Source organism: Vicugna pacos, chromosome 12 (genome assembly GCF_048564905.1).
Source record: "Vicugna pacos chromosome 12, VicPac4, whole genome shotgun sequence".
Lineage (NCBI taxonomy): Eukaryota > Metazoa > Chordata > Mammalia > Artiodactyla > Camelidae > Vicugna > Vicugna pacos.
In genome coordinates, this window is record NC_132998.1 from 61,198,964 (window position 1) to 61,226,007 (window position 27,044).

Below are 27,044 nucleotides of genomic sequence, written 5' to 3' on the forward strand. Positions count from 1 at the left end.
GTTTTCAAAATGCAAGAAAAATTAATTTCAAATATATGATAAATTGATCGTACATTAAAGTCAGGACATACAGTTAGCTATTTCTGATTTATCAGTTCTGTAATCAAAAAGCTTCTCTCTTGCTTTTCAAAATACTAGCTTGATTTGAGATGACTAAATGACAGATAACCTTGTGTAGGAATTTAAAATAAACAAGCTTTCTTCCAATCTTTATGTTCAATTGATTTGTTCATAAAATGCCCATTTAAAAAAACTAGGTCTGAAGCCATCTATGTTCCTAACTTCCTTTAAATTCAGGCTCCCTTCCTCAGATATCAAGATGCTAAAGACATGCTCAACATGCAAGTGCCCGGGTGCAGGGGGGACACCCCTCCCTCCCCTCAGGGAACCACCTGGCTGAGGGAGGAGTGAGGGATGGAGGCAACATCCAAAATCAGTTTCCAAGGACAAGCAGGAAGCTGGACAGATTAAAGGTGAGGTGAGGGAAATGATTCCAGGCAGAGACAGTGTTAGCAAAACGAAGGTGTGACAGTGTGGAGGCTCTATGAGAAGTCCGTTAGAAAGAGAACATGAAACACAGAACGCAGAGGGACAACTAGAAAATTAGCTGGGGGCTGGGTGCAGAGGGTGGAGTGGGAGGTGGGGTCAGACGGTGAAAAGTCTAGAGGGTTGGGCATTCGTCCTGAAGAGAAGGTGTGAGCAGCTCCTGACAGCAGTGAGGACAAGAGCAGGAAAGCAGGAAGAAGGACCCGCTTGCCCTCCAGGGGGCAGACGGCGGCGGGGACAGAAGTAGCAGGATCCCAGCTCCAGGCACCTCGGGGGGTGCTTCTTACAGGCTGGGCCTGTCAGGTGGAAAGAGCAGAACCATCTCCTTTCCAGACTCTTCCAGAAGCCTCTCTCTGCCTCCCTCCACCCAACCACCAAGCTCTGCCTTGGGCTCACCAGAAGCCCATCTGGTCCTACTGTCCTCCCAGGAATCTGAGTTCCTCAGCCCCTTGCCCCTTTCTACCCACAGTGCCCTCCGCCTGAGCTCAGAGGCCCCAGCTGCCTGCCATCCTCCTGGCCGCTGTATGCTTGGCTCTCCTCATTCCTCTGGCGCCCCTCTGCCCCAGGCCCCAAGAATCCAGCGTCTGACAAGCCTTGGTTTTTACAGCCAGCTACGATGAGTCTGGGGCTAGAGCTGCAGTGATCCCTTGGCAGAAACATCTACGTAATTGGGAATCAGAGCAGAGACAGTGGGTTCTGCCTAAAAACCAGCGGGTTTATAATTACAGGGTGGTGGGAAGGACTGTTCAAACAGGTTGCACCAGTTCCTCGTTCATCCTCTGCGTGTAAACAGTCTGGAGCTGCCTTTCACAAGGACGCTGGAGAATGTCTGCTTCTCTGACTTTACAGCCTACTTGCCTTGGCCAGCTCCTTTCTGTGGAACATGGTGGCCAAAGGCAACAGGAAAGCTGGAGGACTTGGCTGTAGGTCAGTGGGACCCCTGGGATCCCAGGTGGATGAGAGGAAACGTGAATGCAGACGTGCAGCTCTGCTGAGCCTCCCTCCTGTCGGCCCCAGGGCCAGCTCAGTTACCGCAGGCAGGCAGGTCAGCGGGACCTATAGAGCGCCACATCTCAGTCACCTCCTACACACCTTCCATTTCATTCCTTTACCCTCCTCTTTGGTCGGTGACCATCAGGCTCATCTCACAGACAGATCACCTGATTACAACCAAAGTCCCAGGGTGAAACCAGTGGGTTTCAAGTGAGAATGGAACTGGGCAGGAATGCCCTTTCAAAGCCCATGGTGCCTCAGCCCTGAGGCACGAATCTCTTCCTGCGTGTGGCTCATCTCAACACTGCAAAGAATCCCAGTGGACTCTGGATGTCGCCAGGGACCCTGGTGAGGTTCTGGCTGTCTCACTGATGACTCAATGCACAACAGAGTGAGGGAGCGACAGCCCTCACGCAGAGGGTGCTCCTAGGCCCGTGCCCCAGACCGGCCTGCCCTCCCCTCGCCAGCCCGCCTGCCCAAGCTCCCGGACAGCCTCACTCCCTGCCGTCCCAGGCCTGTGCAGACTGGAGCCCGCAGCACAAAGGACATCAACCCTACACACCTTCCGAATGTGCCCTAAGACAGTATTAACCTTTGTCTTTCTTATCCACAGCTTTCTCGACTGCCTTCCACTCACTGGGTGGGTCTTGACAGGCACTCGGTAAAAATGTGAAAGGTTAAAAAAAAAAGTGAAAGGTAAAACCATAAAGTGACTAGAAGAAAATGTAAGCAAATATCTTTGTGACTTAGGGCAGGGCAGGACCCCTTAAACAAAATTTCAAACGTAAAAGCTGTAAGATACATATACACACATTTGTGCATGTGTATAAATATTATTTTTAACAATTAATACTAGCTTTAGTATTATTAGGAAAATAATAAAAAGATGCAAACCAAGGAATGTCATCATTGGGAAGGTATTATTTTACAACACAGGATGACAGGTCAGAGCATCTCTGGCTCTTCTGTTTAGGCCCTCAATGCTCGTAGCATGAAGTTCTCTTCAATTTTTAAAAAGATTTTTTACATTAAAAATTAAGGATTTCTGTTCAGAAACCAGCAACACAAAGTTAACAGACTGCAAATATTGTCTCCTAATCTGCTATGTCTAAACTGACAAGGGACTAAGCTCTGGAATATCTCAGAAAGTCCTGTACACCAACATGAAAGAGAGGGCCCCTGGGAAGACGGGCAAAGGTATGAAGCAGTAACTTCAGAGAGAAGCAAAAGTCCCAGGGGCTGAGGGCTGAGCAAGGTGCTCACACTGGTGGGACCTGAAGGAACGCCCACGAGAGCAGCGGGGCAGCTCTTCACTGCCGCAGACTGGCGCACCCCAGGGAATGGGAAACACCAAGTGTGGGTGAAGCTGAGCACATAGGACCCCTTACTGAATACACTGGTGGAAAAACAGCCTGGGGCAGGCCTGCATCACGCGGGAGTAATGAAGTCATTAAGCATACACAGGCCCGAGGGGACCCAGCCATGGTGCTGCTTTTTATCCCCACAGAAATGTTGGCGTGGGACACAGGGCATGTCGGGGACTTCTCTTTGGGAATGTGGGGGTGAATGTGGGGGGCACCCCAGTGTGGCTGCAAGAAGGAAGTGCAGGACCGTGTAGGCACTGCAATGGGAACAGACTCACAAAGTATGTGGAGAGGAGAAAAAGAAACAGAAAGACAGGGCACGTGATGCCTTGATGTGAATTAAAAAGAGCCGCGCATAAAGCAAGGATACAAAGTTTACAGGAACACATGCTCACTGAAGCCTTAGCTTTAGAAATAGGGAGAGGATTAGGTGCCAAAGGCAAAGAAAGAACTGGAGAAGGAGGCAGTGCTGACCAAGTCCCGTCCTACCTGCCCCAGTTGCAGCTCTCTGCTAAGGTTCAGCTGGTCTTCCCCACGGAGGCTTCCCTGACGCCTGCCGTCCCTGCCAGGCCACCAAGAGGGAGTGCCTGGGTCGCCTGCACTAGCAGACAGGCGACACCAATTCCCCACCACTGGGTCCTGCTGGCTGGTCCACCTGGGGGCCACGAGGGCCCTTCCAAACACCGCCCCCATGCCCTGCAGTCGCAGCTTGTCCCACATGGGTCTCAGTCTGGCATGTGAGCCTCCCCGCCCCAGCTGGCCTACAGGCCTCCTGGTAACAGGCCCCAGACAGATTTTCTCAGCAGCAGCAGCAGCAGCAGCAGCAGCAGCAGCAGCAGCAGCAGCAGCAGCAGCAGCAGCAGCATAATAGAGCATGTCTGGCTTTGCCAGGCAGTGTGCTGACAGCTTTACGTGTCACTCCATTTAGTCCTGTGATGGTCTCAGGCAGTGGGATTTTACAGAAAGGGAAACAGGTTTGAAGAGGCAAAGTCACCCACAATCATACAGCCAAACGGAGGCAGATCCCACCTTCCAGAACCTTCCTCAGGGTGAGAACAAAGAGGGTATAGAGCCAAGACTTGAACGGTTTGATATCAGGAGAGGTGTGTGCTTCCAACTAGCCCCGCGGGTTCCAGGAAAGGCCACAGCAGAGTTCAAGACTGTAAGGCCGTGTACAGACCCCGCTCCTGAATCCCCGACTCCTCCATGTGCCGGCGAGGTGCATGCCAGGACGCACAAACCTGTAAACTACTGAGACCGCTTGCCAAAGATGCCATTGATTTGACTCTGAGTGCTCATGCCCTTTAACCTGCACCCAAAGGCCCACACACCACAACCGCTCCCTCTACACCCCACAGGGGCAGGTTCAAGAGTGAGTCAGCTCTGCCAAGCTCACCGGACCAGAAGTAAAACCGCTGGTGGTGACCCTCCAGGCAAGTGCACGGTCAGAGGCAAATGTTTTATCCAAAGCTGACACAGTAAGCCCAGAGCCGCCAGGGTCTTTTCAGTCAGCTTGAAAGGCAAGGATGAAAGAAAGCCCTTTGAGAATTCCTTAATTACAGCCCTGAGATGGCAATGAGCTTTGGCTATCTCGTTTGAATCCATCAGCCCCTGGCCCTCCCTGATATGGCCACCTTTCCTCCAGCTCCTCTCAGGAGAGGAGCAGCAAAGAGCTGGCCCTGCCCAGAAATAAATGACCAGGTCTCCTGCCTACATTTCTATCCCTTCAGCTGTACCATGGAGCTAGAACTGATTCTGTGAGGACAAATGCACCTGAATCCGGGGAGTTCATTGTACAGGTTGGGTTTCTTCCCAGTCAGACATGCTGTCAGCCAGGGAAGGCATCACTTGAAAAGACTTGGCCATTTCTTCATCTTATCCATTCAGAGACAAAATGAAGGGGGGGGGAAGGATTAGGTGACCTCCAAAGGACCTTCAGAATTCCAGAATTTCTAATTGAACAGTCTGCCAATGCCACCAGCAGGCTGGCTACCCACTGATGCACTCATAACTCAGTTTTTGAGGGTCTGGCAACACCCTCTTACCACTCACAAATATAGGATGAAGACCTACTGTGTGCTGAGGGCTGTGTGAGGGACTAGGGGTGTAGTGGTGAACAAACTGTCATGGTCCCTACCCTAATGGGACTTGTGATCGAATAACAACAAACAGTGACAAGTTCCGGAAGGAGCTCTCCAGCTGGTCAGGTTGCCTGGAGGAAGTGATATTTGAGGTAAGAACTGAAGGGAACTCTGGGGCAAGGCTGCCTTCTAAAGGCTTGAGGCGGGGTGACAAGGCCCACAAAGTGTGAGCTACATGCAGTGCCTCCCCCGCTGTGAATACCCGCCGCCCCTGAAGCTCATCCCTCCCATGTCACTTGTTTCCACGTCTGCTGTCACACGCAAAATGTGGTAACACAGCAGTTTTGAGGACAAGGACTGTGCTTTTATTCTTCTCCATCCTCCATGCCAGGCACACAGAGGGCGCTGGTATTATCTTCTCAATGCCTGAACGGTGCTGGAAGCAGAGATTCCGTCCCATGTATACAGGAGGGGACTGAGAGGTTGCCGAGCGCCCAGCTAGAGGAGCAGGCAGTGGAGTAACTTATATCCTTTATTTATCAGTTCTTAATCCAGTGAGTCCCTTGAGCTCTCCACACAAAAGCTGAAAGAACTGACTCGGCACAGGATCAGATACTAACTTCGTGGATGGCAGATGAGCAGCTAACCCTTCTGCCAGGCACAAACCAGCAGGAGCGCGTCACAGTTCCTTCACTGCACTTACAGGCTGTCAGTCAGATTCAGGGTCCGAGTTAGTTTACCTCTGAGTCCCCCGTGTCCAGGCAGGCCGGGAGGGCCCGGGGCTGGGCCTTTCAGTGTCACTACGTCCCCTGCAGATGCGCAGCAGCGCCACATCCTGTACACACATCAGGGCCTCCTGTCTCAGGCACCTTGCTTACACGCTATCCCAAACCCTACTCTGAAACCCCCTTTCCAAACAGGAGTCACAACTGATCTTCGGGCGGTGAAACCTGTGATGTGTGCTTGAAAACACCAAGGAGTAAGGGGTATCCTTGGAGAACCATGGACTCTGGGCTCTGCTGTCAGACGGTGCTCTGGCAGCCCTCATTACTGCAGGACTCCATTCTAGCTCCCCCACCTACCTTCCAGCTCATCCCCACCCAGGCTCCCAACTTGCCCGGCACTGGAACACAAAGTCTAGGAGCCCCTCACCTTAACGCCCCCTGAACCACTGCCTGGACAAGCCCTGACCTCAGTGGGCTCCCCACTCTCAAAACAGGTTGATGCAGTTTACCTGGCAGGGTCCCACAAGGGTGAGACATTGAGGCCCCTTGCTGCGTGTCTATCAACAGCCTCAGTTTCCAGCCACCTTGAGCCTGACCTGTGTGCTCTGGCTCAGCTCTGACCCAAACTAGCCCTGTTGCTGCCTCAGGCCTCACTCTGTCCCAGCTCCTGGTTTTCAGTTCTCACCCCTAACACTCACCAGCCCCACCCCTAGTTCCTGAAATTTGTACTCATCACATAGGCGGGTGAAGGAAGTGAGGCTCCCCACCCTGCAAGGGCACCCTTTGTTGTTTGAGTTTTAAAGCACAAATTCCAAACTTCAACAACATTAAAGATCAACTGCATTATCAATCTTTAAGTGTTCAAGATGACAAACTGAAAAATGGATGAAATGGAAACCGAGAAATTCCAATTCTCAGATCTAACTCAAAGACAGAACACATAATAATGTAGGGAGGAAGGATGTGTTTAAACAAAGTTGTTTTAGACCTGAGGGACCTGCTCCCGAGCACAGTGCATGCCCCACTTGTGAGCCATCGCCCTGAAGACCCTGCCCTGAAGCTCCCGTCTCTGGGCGTGAGCACACATGCACACACGCATCCTTCAGCCAGGCACCCAGGAGGCGGCGGGAGCACACGGCCGCCTGTGACCGGGTCACCACCCATCTCACTCTCCCTCACACCCCAGGTGGGTGCTGCGTGAGCGGCACCTCCCTGCATAAGAGCTGCTGCCAACCCAGGTAGTGAGGCCAGCAGCTTTTGGCAGAAACACTAAACAGCAAACAGAAGCTTGGCCTCACAGCCCTCGCACTCCACAGAGGCCATCGTCCTTTCTCCTCCAGCGCGCTCACGGTGGGAATCAGATCCCCAGCCCTCCTCAGTGCTGGGGAATACAGACGGTGTCCCCTCTCACTGAATACTCCTGGCTGATAACTATGTCCCCGTGGGTAATCTCTCCTCCCAAGATCGCTCCTTGTTCACTCGTTCATCTGCCAAACATCTGAGTGCTTAGTAAGTACCAATCCTGAGCATCTCCCACGCTACCTCTCCTGCTCTCCCCCAGCAGAGCTCCACTTCCTCCTGCACACCCCAGAAAGTCCTACAGCACCTCACACAGTGATCTGCCTCCTCCCTCAAGGAACTCACCTCCAAATGTCACAGCCAAAGCTCCTGGAGGGCAGGAGATGGTTCTAGAATGACTCACTCCAGTGAGTTCCTTTAGTGTAAAGGAGTAAAATTAAGCACAAAAGACTTTTCCACTGCAAGACCACAAGGTTCCCTTTAGATTTGTACAGCCCTGTGGGTCACACCAGTGAGAAGTGGCCTTCCATGGGAAAGAGGGACTTGCTGGCAGCTTAGAGTGATATGCGGCTGACAGCGTGCACTTATGTTGCCCAAAGCCGAGCAGGGCCAGTTCAGCCTGTGCAATGGCTCCTCCACTCAGTGAACACCCATGCTGGAGGACGAGGACGGCAGCACTGCTGATTTATACGAGCTGAAGAGTAATTTCAGGGAAAGCATCACACAGTGAGCAGAGCCTGCCTAGAAAATAAAACTATTTGCCTTAGCATCCTTCATAAAGAGGTGTTCTTGTCTGATGACATTACACTGCAGTTAAGAATTCAACAAGGAGCCTAAGGGTTTACATCAGTGACAGAACTTATTCAAGCTACTTGGTTTAATATATGCTGACAATACATACTGGCAACTTTCACCTAGTTCTTTTTTTTTAACAAGAAGCTGAAGACTTCTATAATAACACTATATTTAGCTACTTAATCTCTCCATAGCAGTTTCTGCCATCGACTGGGTAATCAAGACAGTGCTGACAAATCACCCACAGGAACAGATTATATGGGGTGTGAATGCCGATGACCCCATCTCCCATATCAGAGGGACCGAGCTCCCAGCCAGCACCTGTCTGGATGCCCGACACCACTTTACATGTATTCATTCCCTTAACTCTCACAATACTAGGAGGTGGTTACTATTATTATCCCCACTTCACAGACTGGGAAATTGAGGAAAAGAAAAATCAGTAACTTGCCCAAACCCACACACACATAGTAAGTGACAAGGCAGGGAGTTAAACCTAGGCCACCTGGTTCCAAAGCGTGTATCTGGACTCGTCCCGTTGCCTCTCCTGGTCTATCCCTCACACGGCCTTTTGTGTGCCAGCCTCTCTGTACTGCCAACTCACTCAAGGCAGGTGCCGGTTAACACCAGATGGCAATGTCACCACAGTTATCAAACAGAAATTCTCCCCCGACCGTAAAGTATTCTGTCTATAGCTTGGGATCGGTAATGAAAAAAACCTGCATTTCCAAAGGCTGGCCTCACAAGGGCTCATAGAAGGCTCTGCAGCCAGCACCAGCTCCCCAGGTGCTTCTGCACCGCTGGTGAGACCACTGCCTCCCAGGGGCCAGCAAGCAGGACCTGCCTGTCTGTGCATCCAGACCTGCACGTGGGCCCTGAGCTCCAGCATTATCCCAGAGGCTTCTCCACACTACATCTGGGAACTGCCTGTTCTGACCTCTGCACACTGTGAGAATGCACCTGACCACACCAGGGAGCCGCCGCTGCTGCTGAGCGGCTGGGACACACCCATAACCCTGGTGCTGCTCCATCACACCTGCCGTCTTCAGTGAAATGCTTCCGGGGCATCTGAGCCTTTCTGACTACTGAAATTTGAGCTTTGGCCTGGATACCTGCCAGGAAGGCTGCTACCAGCTGAGGGGTAGGGACTCAGGCTATCACATTTCCCACAGGAATTCACAGGACCTAGCACACGGTAGGTGCTCAACAAACACATACTTTTAATAAAATGAAGTATTCAACTAAGTAAGGGTCAATAATGACCCTTCCCCCAGTACATACAGAAGAAAAGTGTTGAGAGAATTTTGAGCTCCTCGCTCATCTTTTAAAACGTGGGCTCTTGTGATCACTTGTCTCTGTTAGGCTACAATATCAGATGGCATTTCATGTCAGACAAAACTGCACACCTAACTAATGTGTCCACAGAGCTAATGTGAGCTAGTCCCCAGCTAAGCCCAGGCCTACCCTCATCTCTCACAGCACTGGAGCCTTTTGTGTCAGGAAAGCACCCACGTGGTGCCGATGTCTGCATTTTTATTTCATCCTGGCAGCCTCCCTCGAAGGCCAGTATCATCCCCCTCTTAGAGATGAAAACTCTGAAGCTCAGATCAGTCAAGCAACTTGCCCAAGATCACACAGATAGCTAGTAATGATACAGCTGGAATGAGAACCCAGATCTTCCCAACTGCAAAACCAGGGCTCTTTCTACTAAGCCCACAGCTGCTGGGAAGGCTCCAGAGGTTTTGCCACATGAACACAATTTTATCAGAAATGGACCTTGCTTTAACCAGCAGGCAGGAATTACGTGGGGCTCAGGAAGAGTGACCTCCAAAAAAACCCACAAAATAATCTGACTGGGAAAGGAGTTCCTCCTGGCACAGAATGATAGGAAGACACGACAACAAGCTAAGCTCAAGGGCAGCTTGTTCAGCCCTCTGGCTGCCTGCTTGCACTGTCCAGCATGACGGCGCATCACCGCCATCCATTTTTCTATACGAAACTCGAAAGTAACGCTACCTCTCATGGCAAGCCCGGTAATTAGCATACGTCACTCCAAGTCACATCATGACTAAACATGGAAAGGAGCTCCAAGAATGGACAAACTGACAAGACCTTACTAAACACCTCTAACTGCTTTTGGTGTCAGACTTTTCTAGCAAGGTACCTTTACCACCGTCACTGACAGCTAAGCCACACCTAGATCTGACCACAAATGCCCAGCTAGTTTTGGGGCACACTCGTCTCATCCCCCAATCCTAGCCCCACAAAAGGGGAGGCCATTCAGGCACCATTGGCTTAGTCTTTGCATTCATCTGGAAGAAATCATGGGCATTACCTCCCAGAAGCTATCACTGGACACTTCTACTCCAACTGAATCGTCATAAGTGACAGACATCTCTTCAAATGGTGAGGGAGCAGCAGGGAATGCTTAAATTCGGCAGTCAACTTCAGGTGCTCAAAATCTGCAGACAAACCTATAAAAGAAAAACATATCATTGTGGTTTTAAAATTTCCAAGGTAAAAAAACAGCCATCTTCATTTTACAACTTTCATTTCCATTACTGCCTTCAGGAGAGAACAGTCTAAAATGTTTCCTGTAGGTGGGAGAAAGTCAGTAAACTCTAAACTCGCCACTGACATACATGTGTAGGTTATATGCATGTGTGTGTATTTCACATTGACAAGTAAACTTTTTCCATATCTTACTGAAGAGCTTTCTGAATAACAAACAGTCTACAACTTAGATCAACAGATTGATAACCTTACTAATCTTCCTCATCCCTTGGAGAAAGAGGCAGAAAACATGCAAGGAGAACATGCAAAAGCAGAGTCCCTGCATCTCTGGGCTCGCCCTGTTCCAGCCTGTCCTACCCCTCCGGCAGGACTAGGACCTGGGGTAAAATGTGAGTGGAAATAATCCACCTTCGACACCTGACTCCACTCTCCACAGTTTCCTTGTGGTGGGTACTGTCTCCCCCTTTCCATGACTGACTCATCTCAGCCACTGAAGGCCCAGATTCAGACCAGTTTATCCTGACACCATCTGTGTGAGGGTCAGCTAGAAAGAGTAAATTAAAGACAAACAAGCTAAATTGATCACTTCTGAGCAACGATTCAATGTTCTAAATCCAAGCAAGGGTAACAGGGTGATTATTTCCCCTGCTAGAGGACCCTCGCTACCTTCACAAGCACAAATCATGTTGATGGAATGAGCAGTCCACAACCAGCTGAGGTGCCCTGACTTTCTGGGGAAAACAGTGACTCCACTCTCCTTTACATCACCCCGCATTCAGATCACACAGCCAGAGATCTGAAAGTTTCCTAACTGTCCAAAGCCTCAGCTTATCGCTGGGAGGGAAAAAGCAGGGCGGGGTAGGCAGAGTAATCTACATGTTACAACTACGAAGGGCAAGACTTTGTCCTAGGTACCTTCCCACATGTTATCACATTTAATCCCTGTGATTCCCTGTGAGACAGTCTAGAAGCATAGTAAGGAACACAGGCTGCCTGGGCTCTAATCTCAGACCCATTACTCACGAGCTGGGCAACAGTGGGCAAGTTACCTAACCTCTCTGTGCTTCCAGGGCCTTATCTGTAAAAGAGAGACAGTAATGTAACCTACATCACAGAACTACTGTGAGGGTCAAATGCGGCAGTACACATAGGGGTGAACAGTATGTGGTCCCTAGTAAGCGCTATGGACATAGTAAATCGTAATATAATTATTATTAGATAGTAATTATTAGCACTATCATTACTTTTATCTCCACAGCTGAGAAAACTGATGCTCAGGGAGGCTAAGTAACTTGTCCAAGGTCACCTAAGCAATGAATGATGGAGACCAGCAGGACACCAACTCTACCTGTTTGTTAATGTAATGTTCTATCATACCAAGATGTTTTCTAAAAACTATCTCAGATTTAAATAAATCATGTAGGTGTCTTACAACCCAAGATCTAATTGCAAATTAAAAGGTTTAATCTGAAAGATTTAACAGCTTCCAAACTTGACCACAGCCCTGTATGGCCAATAAATTTAAAGTAAAGAGCATATTATGATACCTCGAAGCCAAGCACTCCAAATGCACACACGCTATAACCAGGCAGAGATGCGCAGGTGCCCCACAGCACTCTTCCTGACAGCATGCTGGCAGATCTCTGCTCTGTAATCACAGAGGCAGCGTGTCCTTTTAGCCCTTCGATATCCCAAAGGCTGGGCAGACCACTCTGGCCTGGGCCCTGCTGCTTCTTGTTCCCGTATTCCCTGCCTGTGGAATCCCATGCTCTTAGCCAGGGCCCTCCTAGCAGCACCCCAGCCCATGACTGCAGCAGCAGAAAGTTTTCTACTCAAAGAGGCTGGTCTCTGCTCCAGGATCCTCAGGGAATATCTGGTCTTTTGGCTTATGCAGGTCTCAAGGTGGCAAATCAAGCCACTGGCTGGGCTGCCTGGCCAGCTACAGGGAGCAGCTGCAGGGAGCAGGTACAGGAGGGAGCAGGTGCCTGCTCTGGGTAGAGAAGCAGCTTCACACCTGAAAAGCTCTGGTAGAGGAATTCACTTTCTATCTGAATTCAGCCCTGGTTTAGACGCTAATGGAAGATCAGTTCTGCACAAGATTCATTAAGAGCCTAATAAGTGCCAGGAGCCAAGAAGAGGTTGCCACTGGGCTCAGCACAAAAAGACACAGTCGACTTCTAGGAGCAAGAACCTGAATCACTGAGTAGAGACGCCCTGCCCAGTAACAAAACCAACAAACACTGGAGCTGCTGAGGGCCCTCGTGATGAGAGGTGCACGTAGCTGACCAGTAAGAACTAGGGAAGTCCAGCTTTCATTGCTCAAGTCACTCAGTGGCAACTTGGTAATCTTCCCTCAGTCCAGGGCCCTGTATCTCCCCAAAGCACCATGCTCAGCCACTGCGACATCCCCAAGATCACAAGTGTGCAAGGGCCAAGCTGACCCCATTGGCACCCCGTGTGGCCACAGCCCAGTGTGTAACGACTGCAGTGAGCTCACCTATCCGCGAGTGTGCTGCTTAGAGCCAGCTCCCTGCACAGATTCTCAGTTCTTGTTCCCCATCTCCCACTCACACGTTCTCCAAGCTTATATATAAGTGCCATTATCTAAGTAAATGTCATACTCTAAGAAAAACAGAATCTGGAGAGCCAATCTCTTTTTGTAAAATCGTGCAAGGACTTTCAGACCCAATACAAATGACTTTTGGAAGTGTATACCACCACACTTCTGACTTATAATGATTCAGAACTGATGGCATTTTCCTCCTGAACCCTTGAAGCAGATCTTGCACAGAGTCTCACTGAACTGTTCAGTCTCCTCTAAAAGGTCAAAAGTCAGCAAAGACATTCAAAGTCCTAGAGAAGAAACTGAAGCAAGGCATAAAAAACCCAACTACACATAGAAAGTAAGATGCAGAACTGAAGATCTCCTGCCCAAAAAGTTAGTGAGATAACGCAGATGGAAGCCTAGGATGGCGACGATCGGGAAAGCTCAGGTTCGCGAGCTCCACCACTGATAAGCTAGGTGGTGGCTGTGGGAAAGCCACCTGTTCTCTGAGACCCAGTTTCCAGAGCTGTGTTCCACCAGGTTTGAGTGACAGTCAAACGAAGTGGTGCATGAAGGCCCCAGGATCCCAGGTTGCAGCCCATGGCAGGGCCTCCCTCAGTGGGAGCCTCATCCTGGGCCAACACCTTTGGCTCCAAGTGTCCTCACTACTTCCTTCAGCTCCACGTGACAGTCATAAGGCAGACAGGAAAAAGAGAGGGCCTGGGGGACAAGGTCTTTGCCACAGAGAAAGCACAACTGGTATGAAAGCACAGGTTGACCTGAAAACTCATCCCTGACATTCACAGAGCAATGCCAACCTCTGGGAGTCTTGAGTCCAGACCGTAGTTGCCCAAGCAGAGTTCTCAATCAGCAACTACCAAAGCTCTCCTTTCCTGCCCTGCAGTAGGGGTCCTGCCCAACCGTCTACTCCTCCTAAAGCACCCTGGACCAGTCTCAGTGGCCCCGGTCTCTCCTGGCTCCCTCCTCCCTCTCTGACAAACCCGTTTTCTTCTCCCCATCACTGGCACACCCCATGGTCCATTCTTGAGTTTCTTCCTGTACCTCCCAGCAATGTCTCATCCTCTCCTATGGCTTCAAATATCACCAATATGTGGGAAGCAGCAGCACTTCTTCCAAGAGTCAGCCTCTCAATAAAGTAAGGATGAGAGTATTTTCCTCACAGGAATGTATGGGGATTAGAGATGAGGAAGCAAAGTCACGTGGTACACATCTGACACCCCAAGAGTGGTAGCTGTTGCTTTTAAAATCATGACCCAGCAAACCACCAACAGGCAGTGAGAAATGCCAGAGTCTGGGGCTGGATGTGCTTTTTGTTTTCCCATAAGGGTTGCTACTGGCATAAGCACTTGTATGAGGTCTTCCCCACCACCGTGACACTAGCACCAGCCCTCCTCCACTCAGCATCCCTACCGCCCAGGAAGACTTTGTCACGCGCCAGGCGCTGCACTAAGCGCTCTGCATGGGCTGGCAGTCTGCACCACCAAAGGTGTTCAGTAACGATCTAATGACTAAAAGACGGCCCCAAAGAAGGCTCCTTGTGCTGAAGCCATGTCTGTGTCAAATAAAGCAAGTCTGCTTCAACCAGGTGTGGTTCTGTTGCTTCACCTGGGAGCCCAGGGTAAGCATAAACCAACATCTAACAGCTCCCACATACCAAGCACCTTTCAGCACTGCCCAAAAAAAGAAAGTCAAGAATTATTATACCCATAAAACAGGAATGGGCTGCTATGAAAAAGGAGTGATTAGGACATAAGTAAATATTTTCACTCAATTTTTAAGAACCTTATTACCAAAATAAACATTTTAATGTTTGACTTGTATAGCAGAATGACAAGATTAAAGATGAAGCTAGTGACCTGGATGATAAGACCACAGGAATTTCCAATCACACAAAACAAAAAGAGTAAGAGATGGTTAAGGGACAGGGAGGAGCCATCCTCAGGTCCCACAGGCTGGAAGGAGAAGGGGGAGCCCTGCTGTAGGCTCCACTGTGCATCTCATTTACCATGCAGCCCTAGTGCCCCTCAGTACTGCACGTCGTAGGTGCTCAACAAAGGTCTGAGTGAGTGAGTGAGTGAATAATGAACCAGGTCTTCCAGGCTTTCCCTCCTCTTTCCGAGGCCTCTGGGAGGAGTGCAGCTCTGCTGTGGCCACTCGGTGAACTGCCGGTCATCAGTGGAGCACTGGGCAGGCCCTCAGGCAGGCTCCCCTCAGAGACCTTAAAATTCCAGTTGCACAAGGGGCAGGGAAAGTGTGTTTCTGCCTGGGACTTTGTCTGCTCATGGAAGGTATAAAAGCAACAAACTTGAAACTTGAGAGCAAGAAAATCCTAAGTGTAAAGATGTACAAATCATCACACCCTTTCCCTTCCCTCTTCCTGAAAAACACATTCATGGCCCCCCATGTGTCCTGGGCACACTGGATACCCTCAAAAGATGTTTGATACAAATATACATATGTATATGCATGACGGGGCCATTGTGCTGTACACGAGACTGACACATTGTAATTGACTGTACTTCAATTAAAAAAAAAAAGATGTTTACTAAATACATTCTAAGAGACATTCTTCAGGAATCCAAGAATGATTGAGGTGAGGGAAAACAGTTCCAGATCTCCAGATTCCAGGGACTTCTGCAACTGATGAATGTAAACACTGTTGAGTGAGAGCCATTCCTAAAATGTGTGCAGTCTCAAAGGTTAATGCAGGATGCCAAGGGTGCCCTTGGCCCAGGCTTGGAGCTGGAATAACCTCTTTTCTCCCCTGTGGGCCTGATAACAGGTATCAGGTAAACAAAAGGTACAAATTACATAAGTACATCTAACTCCCCCTTAATGCCCTTACTTTGATCCAAGAAGAAAAAACAGAACAAGTCATTAGGCCAAAAGGCTATTCTTATAAAGCAAGAACATTCTGAGTGAAGGCACATGTTCCCTGTCTCCTCTGTAAGCTGGCCTCAGAAAAAGCCGTGCCCTGCAGGGGAACACACACTAGATCTAAGGTTTGTTTCACTGTAGTTACCCAAGGTGGGAAATTCTTCACTAACTGGAAATGACTACAACTTCTTCTAAGACACGTTTTGGCCTGGATGAGGGGAGAATCATTCCTTAAGTAAGGGATGGATTTACTTATTCATTCTGCAATACCTACTATCTGCCAGGCACTCTTCTAAGTCCTCGGAATGGAGCAGTGAACCAGACAGATGTGGTCCTTGCCTGCCTCAGGCTGACAGCCTCATAAGGCATACTGACACGCAGTAAAGTAAAAGCAGAGACAGAGTGTGAGAAGAGCTGGATGGAGATAAATAAAAGAGTAGAGGGAAGAGCAGGAGGGAGGGGCTTGTGGAGGCAGAATGGTGGGGCCTCTCAGAGGAACCCAGGTGGAGGGCAAGTGGGCATGTGAAGGGCAGGAAGAGACCTTTCCAGCAGCAGGAGGCCCCAGGGGGCAAAGGTCCCTGTACCAGCCCCAGCAGGGCAGGAGCCCACACACCTGCCTGAGGCAGCACTGAGGTCTCTAGGGAAGAAGCTGTGTGGTAACACAGATCTTATATCTGTGCTAATGGATAAAAATTCAAGCCTCAAGTGCTTGTAAGATATGCTACTGAAAACCAAGCACAGTCTTCCATACCTGTCCTTACCTGCTGTTACCTGTCTCTCAACATGTGATATATTTAACAAAAGAGAAACACCTAGCCTTTGACTCAACTATTTCTTCTAAAACTTTTCCTACAGATAAATTCATCCAGAGTCAAAGGTAGGTACTCACTGTGGCATTGTTTTTAATAGGAAGAAAAACTAATAACACCGAAAGCTACCTCACAGTCCACCAAGAATCAGAAACGCTGGCACACCTCTGGAATGGAACACAGGCAGCCAGAGGAGAGAGAGGGAGGGGAACTGTGTGCACAGACGTGAGCGACGTGACGACATCCCGCGTGCCGTGTGAACACAGTGGGTTGCAGCCCAGTAGGTATAGTCTGACCCCCCTGGTATTAAACCACAATTGGGTACCCACCAAAGTATGCCAATGCACAGGAAGTCCCACAGGGGCCTCAGACTTGCTCTGGGGACAGGGGGGCTTCCACATTTTGCCTCACAATCTTCTAAACAATTGGGAAATTTTGACTATCAGCATGTAATACTTTTAGGATACAAAAACTAGTTCATAAAAATACCCTACTTTGTTTCATTAATGGCTTGTGTTGGAAGGAAGGAGGGGGTCCCTCTGGGCCACGTGACTGCACCACACCTTCGAGAGAGGAGTCCACACACATATCAAGGAATGACCACCCCTCTGCAAACACCCCCAGCTCTGCCTGCCACAGGTGTCCCCTCAGGGATCTCGGTCATCTCCTCACGGTGTCCTGGCTTCCCCCGTCCCTTCTGTCTATTCTCAACACAGAAACCCTTTCAAAACTCAAGTCGGACCACACAACACTCACTCCATAAAATTTTGCTGGATGAATTCAGGATGAGAAAAGTTGAATTGAAGAGTCAGGATAATTTTGATTTATACAGACTGAAGATCCACAGAGGGAAATAACCGGAGCATTTATGTGAAGATATTTTAAGTCCAGTGGTTAGAGTTCTTTTATAAACACTACTGCAGACGTTAAACTAAACCACAAGTAGGTTCAGCAACCCTAGTGCGGGATGTGCGGCTCAGCCTCGGGTTGTGTACCAACAGCCACACAGGAAGCCCTCCTGCGGCTCCGCCCCAGGGCCCCGACCACCCCGGGGCCCACAGGTTCCTGGTTCCTCCCTGCCTCCAGCTCTGACTCAGGCTATTCCTGTACATCCAGTCAGTCCCTCTGAGAAAGGACGGGGTTTCCTACTTCTCTCTGGCCCTCAAGCTGCCCCCTATATGGTGGGTGCTCAGGGAGTCAGGCCTGCACCATTAGCAAAGCAGGAACACTTTTTTTTTAATGACTCTAATGTCTGGCACAGCCTATTTTGTTTCCAATGATTTTATCTGGGAAAGTGAACATTCCTCAAAGGAAGAGATAGAGATCAGCAAATAAAGTGACTTATATCTCTGGAACACTGTGTAGTGCATTTACCTCAGCAACGGAAAACAGCTTGTGTGTTACAGGATGCTTGGCTTTAAAGGCTGCCCCCTCTGAGGGAAGCACACTGAGGCCACAGCCCAGCAAGTCCCAGGCCCCAGATGGGGTGGGGAGGGTCCTCTAGAAGCAGTGTGGGCCAAACACTCAAAAGTGCTTCCAGAAATTTTTTAAAAAGTCATCGCCTCTCACAGAGCTTGGAGTTGCGATGGAAACCACCTCCTGAAACCAGCAGAGGAGTCACAGCCACTTGATGGCACAGAGCTACCTGCTGCAAACCGAAGAAAGGGCTGGTGAGAGGAAGGGGAACTTCAGGGGTTCCACTGGGACACAGAGCTATTTCACGGAAAACAAACATGGCTCAAGACCCTTGAGTATCACAGTTCAGAAGAGAAGAGAAAGAGCTGGGGGAAAACACGTCTTATTTTGTTTTAGTCAACACCACAGAGGTAGCCCTCTTCCTCCTACAGAAAAAAAATCTTGCTGAGTTTGGTTAAAGAAAAACAAACTTTTCTAAACAGGGGGGCGATTCCACGCTATCAAACATGGCGCCGCTTTGGCTCAGCACAGCATCGGTTCCAGAGCAGGCACCTTCCTGCTCTGGTGTGACAATCTGGCTTCCTTAGCTTTGCTCATTCAACCCACCTGCACTGCTAAGCCCGTGACAGTTTCAAGACCAAATGTCTATTCTTTTGGCTACCACAGGGCTGTCAAAACCAACGAGGGCTCCTTGTGGCCAGGCTCTGTTCCACCAGCCTTGATTCTCATCACTCAGCTCTTCCTTCTCCTGTCACCCACTGTCTGTCTTTGCTGCAATCACGGCAAACAAGCTGTCCTGTGGTCCGCTGCTTTCAGTTGCATAATTTGCATTTCCCGCTTGTCTGACACATCGTGGTCCCACACTACTGTGCTGGGCCCTCACGGTCAGACCTCAGGGGTTTGGGGGTCTTTCCCAGTCAGAGCCAAGCCTGGAGGGACGTCACAGTACATACAGCTTCCCATTCTGTCCTGTCACTTCACCGGGGACTCTGGGCTCATACATTCCAACAACAGTTGGTGAACCTCTCAAATACAGCTTAAAAACCAAGAGTTCAATCTGACACCCTCAGTCTACAATTAAGGGGGAGATTATATACCCTTGAGAAAGGATGGAAAGATATCCTGAGAGGCATAGAAGACAAAAATGACCCCAAAATACACCTTGGCAGAAAAATGCTGCTGCCTTTGGGGTCCTACTCATTTCACACGACTCTGATAGTATTTTAGGAGGTGAAACAGCACCTGCAATACTGCGCATGAATAAGAAATGGACAGAAAAGGGAAAAGACAAGACTAAGTTCATGTGAAAAGGAGAACTTCAGCTGTAGCAGAGACAAATGAGCCTCAGCACACCTTCTAATTCTCACATGGTAAATACAGAAATCAGACTGGTTGGGGTTTTTTATTTGTTTTTAATAAACTTCTAGCAAATTAACATTTATGAAACTAAATATGAAATTCCTCTAATGTCTACACTTCCAGAGTGTGTAGGACTCACTCCACTCGACCTTACATGGACACTAGTTATTCACACATGGACCCTGATGGACCAATGTTCTTTAGTGGAATGTTGTGCACATCTGAACACAATTAATCCCCCACAACAGGCAAGAATGGTAGCAGTGATGGTGGTTAGTATTAATTACTAATTAGTTAACTAATTAAATATTAGTTAATCAGTCTGGTTTAGGAAATCACTGGGTATACACTGCCAGGAATGCCAATTTTTAAAGAAAAATATATGTAAATAATCACACACGCTTCAAATAAACAAACCCTATAAAGCTATCCTGAACATAATTTAATTTTTGATGACTCAGAAGTCATTTTTCACTCTTACAAAAGGGCTCTCAGGGCCAAAATTTGGAAGACTCGTCCTAAGTTCACCATTAAACAGCAGTGGGATCTTGGGTAACTTCTTAGCATCCCACTACCTTCACTGAAGAGTGCAGGATTAAACAAACGCAGATTTCTCTGAGTTTAAAATGTTTTAAAAGAACCTCCTACTGGCAAGAGATTATGGTTAAACTTGAGTGGATTAAAGCTAAATCATCATAAGAGAGTGCATTTGCAGTGACTTTCACGGCTGTAAAGTACTTTCCTGCTTTATCAGATCTGACCCTTACAGCCACCCTGCGAGGGCATTCTCACAGGTCCCGGAAGTTCAGCTATGAACTCATTTTCAGGGGTTCCCTGTGAAACATGCTCTAGTCAACATAAAGCCTCTACTTCTGAGCATGTCCACATCACAGACCTTACCGGACAATCTTGGTGACACAACATGGCACCTGTGCTACAGGCCTGCACGTATAAATGTTAAAGTTTAAAGGGAATATCAATAGCAATTAATACGTGCATTTTACAAAATGAGTGAAAAAAGGCATGACTCTCAGTAATCACAGCCTCATGCACTGTGATAGGCACTCTGACCTGGGGTCCCAGGGCTTCCCACTGAAGACCCCTTGTCAATGGCTGCCGGGAGGTCAGGCCAGTGACAGCTCTAGGAGTTCAGTGCGTTGTGAAGCACTAGGTGGGGGCAGTGCCTCTGCTAGTGGCTTAATCCTGCTTCCAAACTATGGGCAGAAGAAAGAGCATCTCTAAACCCCACAAATGATCCCTCAAGTTTTTCTCTCAAGGTTAGTTTGTCCACCTTCTAGAAGGCATATCATACTGACCACCACATGGCTGGGGACATCTTTTCAATCACATGACATGCTCTCTAGAGGATGACCTACTCCCAGCTCAGACAATGCAGGCGAGTTAGCTACCCATCTGACAGGTTCGAGGCCCACTTTTGTCACCCCCAGGGCTCCAAGGAGAATTTAGATCTTTTAGGTCCTTGCATCTCCCTTCACACACTATTCCCTCTCCCTGGAACTGCCTCCCAGATGAGTGTCAAGATACTAATTATTCTTTAAGATCAGGATCAAATATCACCTTCTCCATGAAGACTTCCTTCATTCCCAGTCAAAATTAAGCTTTGCTGTCTGGCCTATCCTGAGTACCATGTTTCTCTCTTACAAGACTCACTCCACTCAACCTTACACAGACACTAGTCACCCATGCATGTGTCTCTATCATGAGACAGGATCCTTGAGGGCAGGGTTTTTATTTCTGTAACCCAATCCTAGCATAAAGTTAGTTGTAGTGAGAATGAAAGTCCTACTTCTTCCATTTTGACCATGCGATGACTTGGGAACTGAGCCCATGCTCGACACAAGACAGAGGAAGCCTGGATCTCTGACTCTGGTGTGCCCACCAGCCCCTGGGATGCCACTCTTGGCTTTAGGTGTGAGCCTAGCTCCCTTCTGCCCCCAATTCCACAGCCCCAGGGCTCACCACCACCGACCCCTCTGTGAAGCCAGCACTCTCTGTTGCCCTCATGTCCTCATGTCTCGCAGAGCCCCGCACGAGTGAGACTTCGCTCAATTCTGACCCAAGAAGTACATAGATGCTCATGTTCACACCACATGAAGTCAAGGGGAAGGAACATCATCAAATAATGAATTTTGAGACTGACCGTCTTTCTTTTAAATTTATTAAACTGTTTCAAAAATGCATTTGAAAGTACGAAAGTGGGTCACCTTAAAAGAATAAAAATCATTTATGAAAATAAAAACACCTCCATGATTTGGGTTATCCAATCTTTCAATCTGGTTTGAATTAATGGGAAAATTTAAGAATTACAAAATGAAAGCTTCTGACACTTCAAGTTCAAAACTAAACTAAACTTATCCTTGAAGTAACTGCATTTTATTTCTTACTGATACTCCTAATCTTAGAGACAGATGCTAAATGTATAGTATAATGGCTTCTAATGAGATGTTGGCCTGAAAACTTTAATTTGAACTAGTAGCACCCAAGTTCTCATATATTATATTATTTGTAGTTTAAATGTATTTACATGTGCTTCCTTGATTAAAAGAAGGAACATATTAAGCAAATGAAATTAATAATTTTAGAAACACTGCTACCAAGGCTGTAGCAGATGCAACAAAGGCTTAACAGCATTTGGGCAACAGTAGGTGAGAGGGGCCATTTCATTATCAGTTACCATTGCTAAGAGGGAAACTGGCAACACATGAGCTGATATAAAAATTTACTGGACAAAAACATCAAGTTTGTCAGGCAACAGGGTGGGTAGAAGAGAAAAGTCAAGTAGGACAAAACAAGGAAAGTTGCCAAGCCGAGGACAGGAGAAAAGGCCAGGAAAAAGGGGGCCAAAAGTTCAAGCAGTCCTGCCCCTCACAAGGGTCTCACAGGGTCAGCGTCCACATGCCCTGCAGCCATGAGACATGCCCCAGCGTGGGCAGGAACTCCAACCTCTCCCATCCTGTCTTCCCACATCCGACGTTTACGAGCCCTGACCGAGTGCCGGACTCCATGGGAAGAGTGTTGAGGGGTTCACAACTGCCTTCAGAGTTGTGTGGGGTGCAGTTCCTCTCCTCACCAGGTGGCAGAAATAACAAGTCAGTATTTCTTGAGCACTTCCTAGGTGCTAGGCACCATTCATCCTCAGAACAGCCCTACGAGGCAGCTACTACTATCACCCTCATCTTACAGGCGAAGAGACAAGGCAGAAACATGTTTAAGTAACTTGATCAAGGCCACAGAGCTAGGAAGTAGCAGAGGTGGGACTCAAACCCAGGCCAGGCACCCCAGAGCCTGCTCCATGGCCAGCCGGTAGTGCTGCCTCCTGGGTGGGAGGCAGGCTAGGAGAGGCAGAGGTGAGGAACAGGCGCATGACTCCGATAAAACAACAGGTTGGGGGTCTGATGGGATGGCACTCCAGCAGAGGCTCCAATAAGGTAGAATGTCAGCATTCGGTCATTCATTCATTCAGCATTCATGGAGCACCTGTGAGGAGTCCTGTTCTGGAAGCATCCCTACTCGAGCAGCTCAGAGTGTCTGGGGAGGGGGACAAGCCTGTAAGCCGCACCTGCCTCGCTCCCAGGTGTACTCCACAGGTGAGCACGGTACCCACATGAAAAAGGCACTAATATGAGAGAATGAACGAATGATGAATGAATCCCACCCCTGCCGCTTACTAGCTAGATAACCATGGGTAAGTTGTTTAACCTCTCTGAGCCTGTTTCCTCATTTGGAAAATAAAACCAATACTGCCTATTACTCCTTGGGCTTGCTGGGTAGATGAAATACCTCAGTCGAGGGTGGAGCGAGCCGTTCTCCACCAGAGTGCTGAGGAAGGCCGGAACAGGGCATCCAGCACAGACAGCTTCCCAGCCCAGGGACGCTAAGCTGGATCCTGAGGAGCCGATGGGAACCAGGCAGGCGTACAGGCACAGGGGCAGGGCATTCCGGACAGAAGAATCCTTAGGGAAGGGTGGGGGCGGGGAAATGGGGGTACAGAGGGGCCCACCCAGGATTCAGAGGGCCAGACAGCATGGGGTGGTGGCGCACATCCTGAAACAGGAACAGTGAGGAAGGAAGGAGGAACTGGTGTTACACTTCTACACAAAAATCCCCATGTGGTTTAAACTTCATGAGTTTCTCATAACTTGTAATTTTCCCACTGCTGGCAAGACTGAGAACAATTTCATACACTATTAATATTTACATTTTTAATTGACAGGGCCACACAGATATCATTGTATCATCATTATTGACAACCACAATGTATTTAGTTACACAATACCTCTTTTCAAGAAGAACCCAGAAAACTTCACAAAATCCCAAATCACTAGGAATGCAAGTGATATTAATAACTCTAAAATTTCACAGTTAAAATGTAAACAAAAGTGTAATGTTTTTCCAAGTAACCACAATGTCAGGTGGAACAGGAAATCCACCTTCACTTTCAATTTCTAGTCTCCCCAGGACAACCCTTTAAGATACTGAAATCTAGTCACTTCTCTGTTCCAAACCCACCGGCACTCAGAACTAAGCCCTAACTCCTCACCTCTGCTGCATCATGACCTGGCACTTGCCTGCCCCTTTCCACTCTCCCTCACTGGTTGGCCCTGTTCTGCCTCAGTCCCACTTATCTTCCCACTGTTTCTTGAACATACCAAGCCCATCTCTGCCTCAGAGCCTTTGCACATGCTGTTTCCTCTCCTTAGTATGCTCTTCCCTGAGATAAGTGCATGGCCTGCTTCCTGACACCATGTGAGCCTCCGCCCAGACAGAGATGCTCAGGAGCGTCCTGACCGTGCCCTCTCCTCCAGCGCCATCTCCCACCACCACCAGCTCTACAAGATCTGTAAGATCTTTACAATAATATACTGTTGTTAGCAATTTCACTCACAAAGTCATATAGCAACATCTCTTGCATTATACAAGAAAGAAAAAAGACTAGTTACTCAGATAATTAGCCACAAATGTTTCTTGAGCTGAGAACAAAACTTAATTTTTCAGTGATTATTAAAAAATCACTTATTCTACAGTGTCAGCTTATACAGCCACTCAATCAGAAGACCTTCCCACCTGAAGCCTCCTGGGCAGCCTCCAAAGCATCCAAAACTATGTTTTCTTTGGTTTTTGTTGTTCAAAACGGGATCCACTCTGAACTGGTAGAAGCAGCTGTGTTAGTAACCAAAGGTCCAGTCAGTAATACCACACTTTAAATTCTTGAGTGTCAGGAACTGCTCTATCACTGAGTTAGCGTTTATATTTATAGTAGAATTTGAAAATGTTTGGCCAGACGAGTCCTCTATAATAAGCCCAGACACAGGCCCAGAACCTAGTTCAATACTAGGAAAAAGGTTATTCCTGAAAAGCGGAAGAGGTCAAAAACTTTAAGAGATTGGAAACAGACTATCTCCAAGATTCCACAATGCTCTGGGACTTGCTCTAAATCCTGAACGATCCTTTAAGAAATACATATATTTCAAAGCAATGAAATGCAGAAAAGTATCTCCCTGAATAATCCTGAGTGCCGGGAAGAGACGGCAAGGCAAACTTCACTAGTGACTACCAGGACCAGCACTGTTTTTCTTTCGACTGCAGACTCTTAAAATAAGAGGCCTTCCCAAAGTGGAAGCCTCAATCAAGTCCAAAAATAAATGAATAAATGAACATGAGCAAGAGAAGAAACACACACTCAGGCTTAAGGAGAACCAAGAGTCTGTTGGATGTCTGCACCAAAACGTCCAGGGTCATCACTTCCCAAGCAAACGTGGCAGCCTGCCCATCCTGCGCCCTCACCATGGGATCCCAAGGGGAAGTGGCTCCACACAGATGACACTGGTCCCTGCTCACACCACTGATGGGACCACTGCATGGCCCTTCACGGAATCGAACCCTGTCTCTCCCCAGCGTCGATAGTGGGAAAAGCAACTAACTTCTCCAGTTTTGAGAAAAATGCTATTGCAGCTGGAAAAACATTCTTGGATATCACAAATATGATATTCTGATTCTAAGGGACTGTAAATTTGATATTGAAGTGTGTGAAAGTATGAACAAGCAGATTTGAGGAAATATTATGGAGCCATGGTAACAGAAACCACGGAAGAAACTCCAGTTGCACAGAACTGTTTAAAAATAAACGGGATACTAAAATCCAGCAAAAAGTTACAATGACTCACACTGTTTTCCTCAAATACTTATGAGAACAGCCAGTTCTCTGACAGTGCTCCAGGCTTTTTCCCCATTGGAGAAACGTGAGACAAAGAAAGTAAAAAGCTTTGAGACTTTTCTCTAACTTTACCAGCAACTTGATATGAATAGGGCCTTATATGTTTTACAGTTTGATGAGAATACAGAAATGTTCATTCATGAAGAGAATTGTTTTGAGGCTTTCAATAAAAGCCAAACTAATTAAAAAATACACGAGGTCCCAGAGTATGCTTCTCTGAGTGCTCAAATACCAGCAAATGTAGTCAAGAACTATAGCTAACTTTCCATCAGTAATGCACAGCCTTTCAAGGCATTTTGTGTGTGTGTGACCACCTGTCCCCTTTCTTCACTTGCGTGAACACCCCACCTCCCTCCCTCAGATCCCATTTCCACTGCATGTTCTTTAACTACACATACACACCTTTTAAGGTGGCAGCCGCACACAGAGGACCCTCTTGGGCCCCACATAGAGTAAACCCACAGGACTCAGGCCTGGGAGTCCCCACATGTGCAGCACACCACGGCCTGAGACTGCCCTTCCTTGTCAACTCCCACCCATCCCACAAGGGCCAGTCTGAATGTTATCTCCTCTGAGGACCCTCTGCCCACCATGTCCCAGTTTCATTCCTCTATGGAGCTACTACTGCTTGGCTGCTATAACCCTGTTTCCCCAATCAGGCTATTAGTTCCTGGGGGGACTCTGGTGCTGTCACAGTACCTGCAGCTGCTCAGCTGAGTCACTGAAGAGAGAAATGGAGCCAGGGAATGGACCTCTCAGGAAACCTCGGAGCCCCGGCGTGTCCGAGCCATAGTCCTCACTAGTCAGGGCTTGGCTTCTCCCTGTTCCCTTTCCCCAGCCCTATTCACTCTCTCTCTTCTCTCCTCCCACGAAAATCATTATTCTCCTGTCCAAAATGCCACCCTGACACGTGCCCAAAGACCTGTTTTGGACATTCAACATACTTGCCTACAATTCTGTCTGGAGACAGAGCACCAGGAAACTTTCGTGAAACAGCTCTGCTGCCACTTGGAGAACAGTTTCAATGAAGTAGCCGTGCTTAGGCAACTCTCTAAAATTTACTTTGTTTAGGGCTAACTTTTAAATCTTTTGCAACATAAATTATTCATTAAGCCCCATAATCACTGCAATTTCAATCTAGTTTGTTACCAACAGCCCAGGAGAACCAACAAAACATATACCAGCTTTGAGTTGAGGCAGGGGAAAGCGTGGCCCACAGAGACAGAGGTCAACTTGGAAACATGCTCACAGCAGGAAAACGGAACACACTGAGCTACTGGAAAGACAGGTGACTAACCAGCAACAGCATCACACACCTCCAGGTCTGGGAAGCAGGCCCGAGACACTACCACGGCAGAGGGGGAGTCCTTGCACATCCCATGCCGGGCTCCAGGGGTCTCTGTGAGAGCGCTCGCTAGGAACAGAACGACGCAGCCACCCAGGTCTTACTAGCCATGTGCACCAA

The 27,044-nt window shown here is 48.3% G+C and overlaps 1 protein-coding gene and 1 long non-coding RNA gene across 2 annotated transcripts in view; one reads left to right on the top strand and one right to left on the bottom strand.

Annotated features, from left to right (window-relative positions):
- The window catches only part of PACSIN2 (protein kinase C and casein kinase substrate in neurons 2), a 121,620-nt gene that overhangs the window by 22,651 nt on the left and 71,925 nt on the right, over positions 1-27,044 (bottom strand). The window contains exon 2 of the mRNA XM_072973633.1: positions 10,139-10,277. Coding sequence (XP_072829734.1) covers positions 10,139-10,198 — 60 coding nt within the window. The 5' untranslated portion in view covers positions 10,199-10,277. The remainder of the gene's footprint in view (positions 1-10,138; positions 10,278-27,044) is intronic.
- Positions 3,878-4,479, top strand: LOC140700522 (uncharacterized). Its single transcript, XR_012078933.1, has 2 exons — positions 3,878-3,952; positions 4,262-4,479. It is a non-coding gene; the product is annotated as an uncharacterized lncRNA (long non-coding RNA).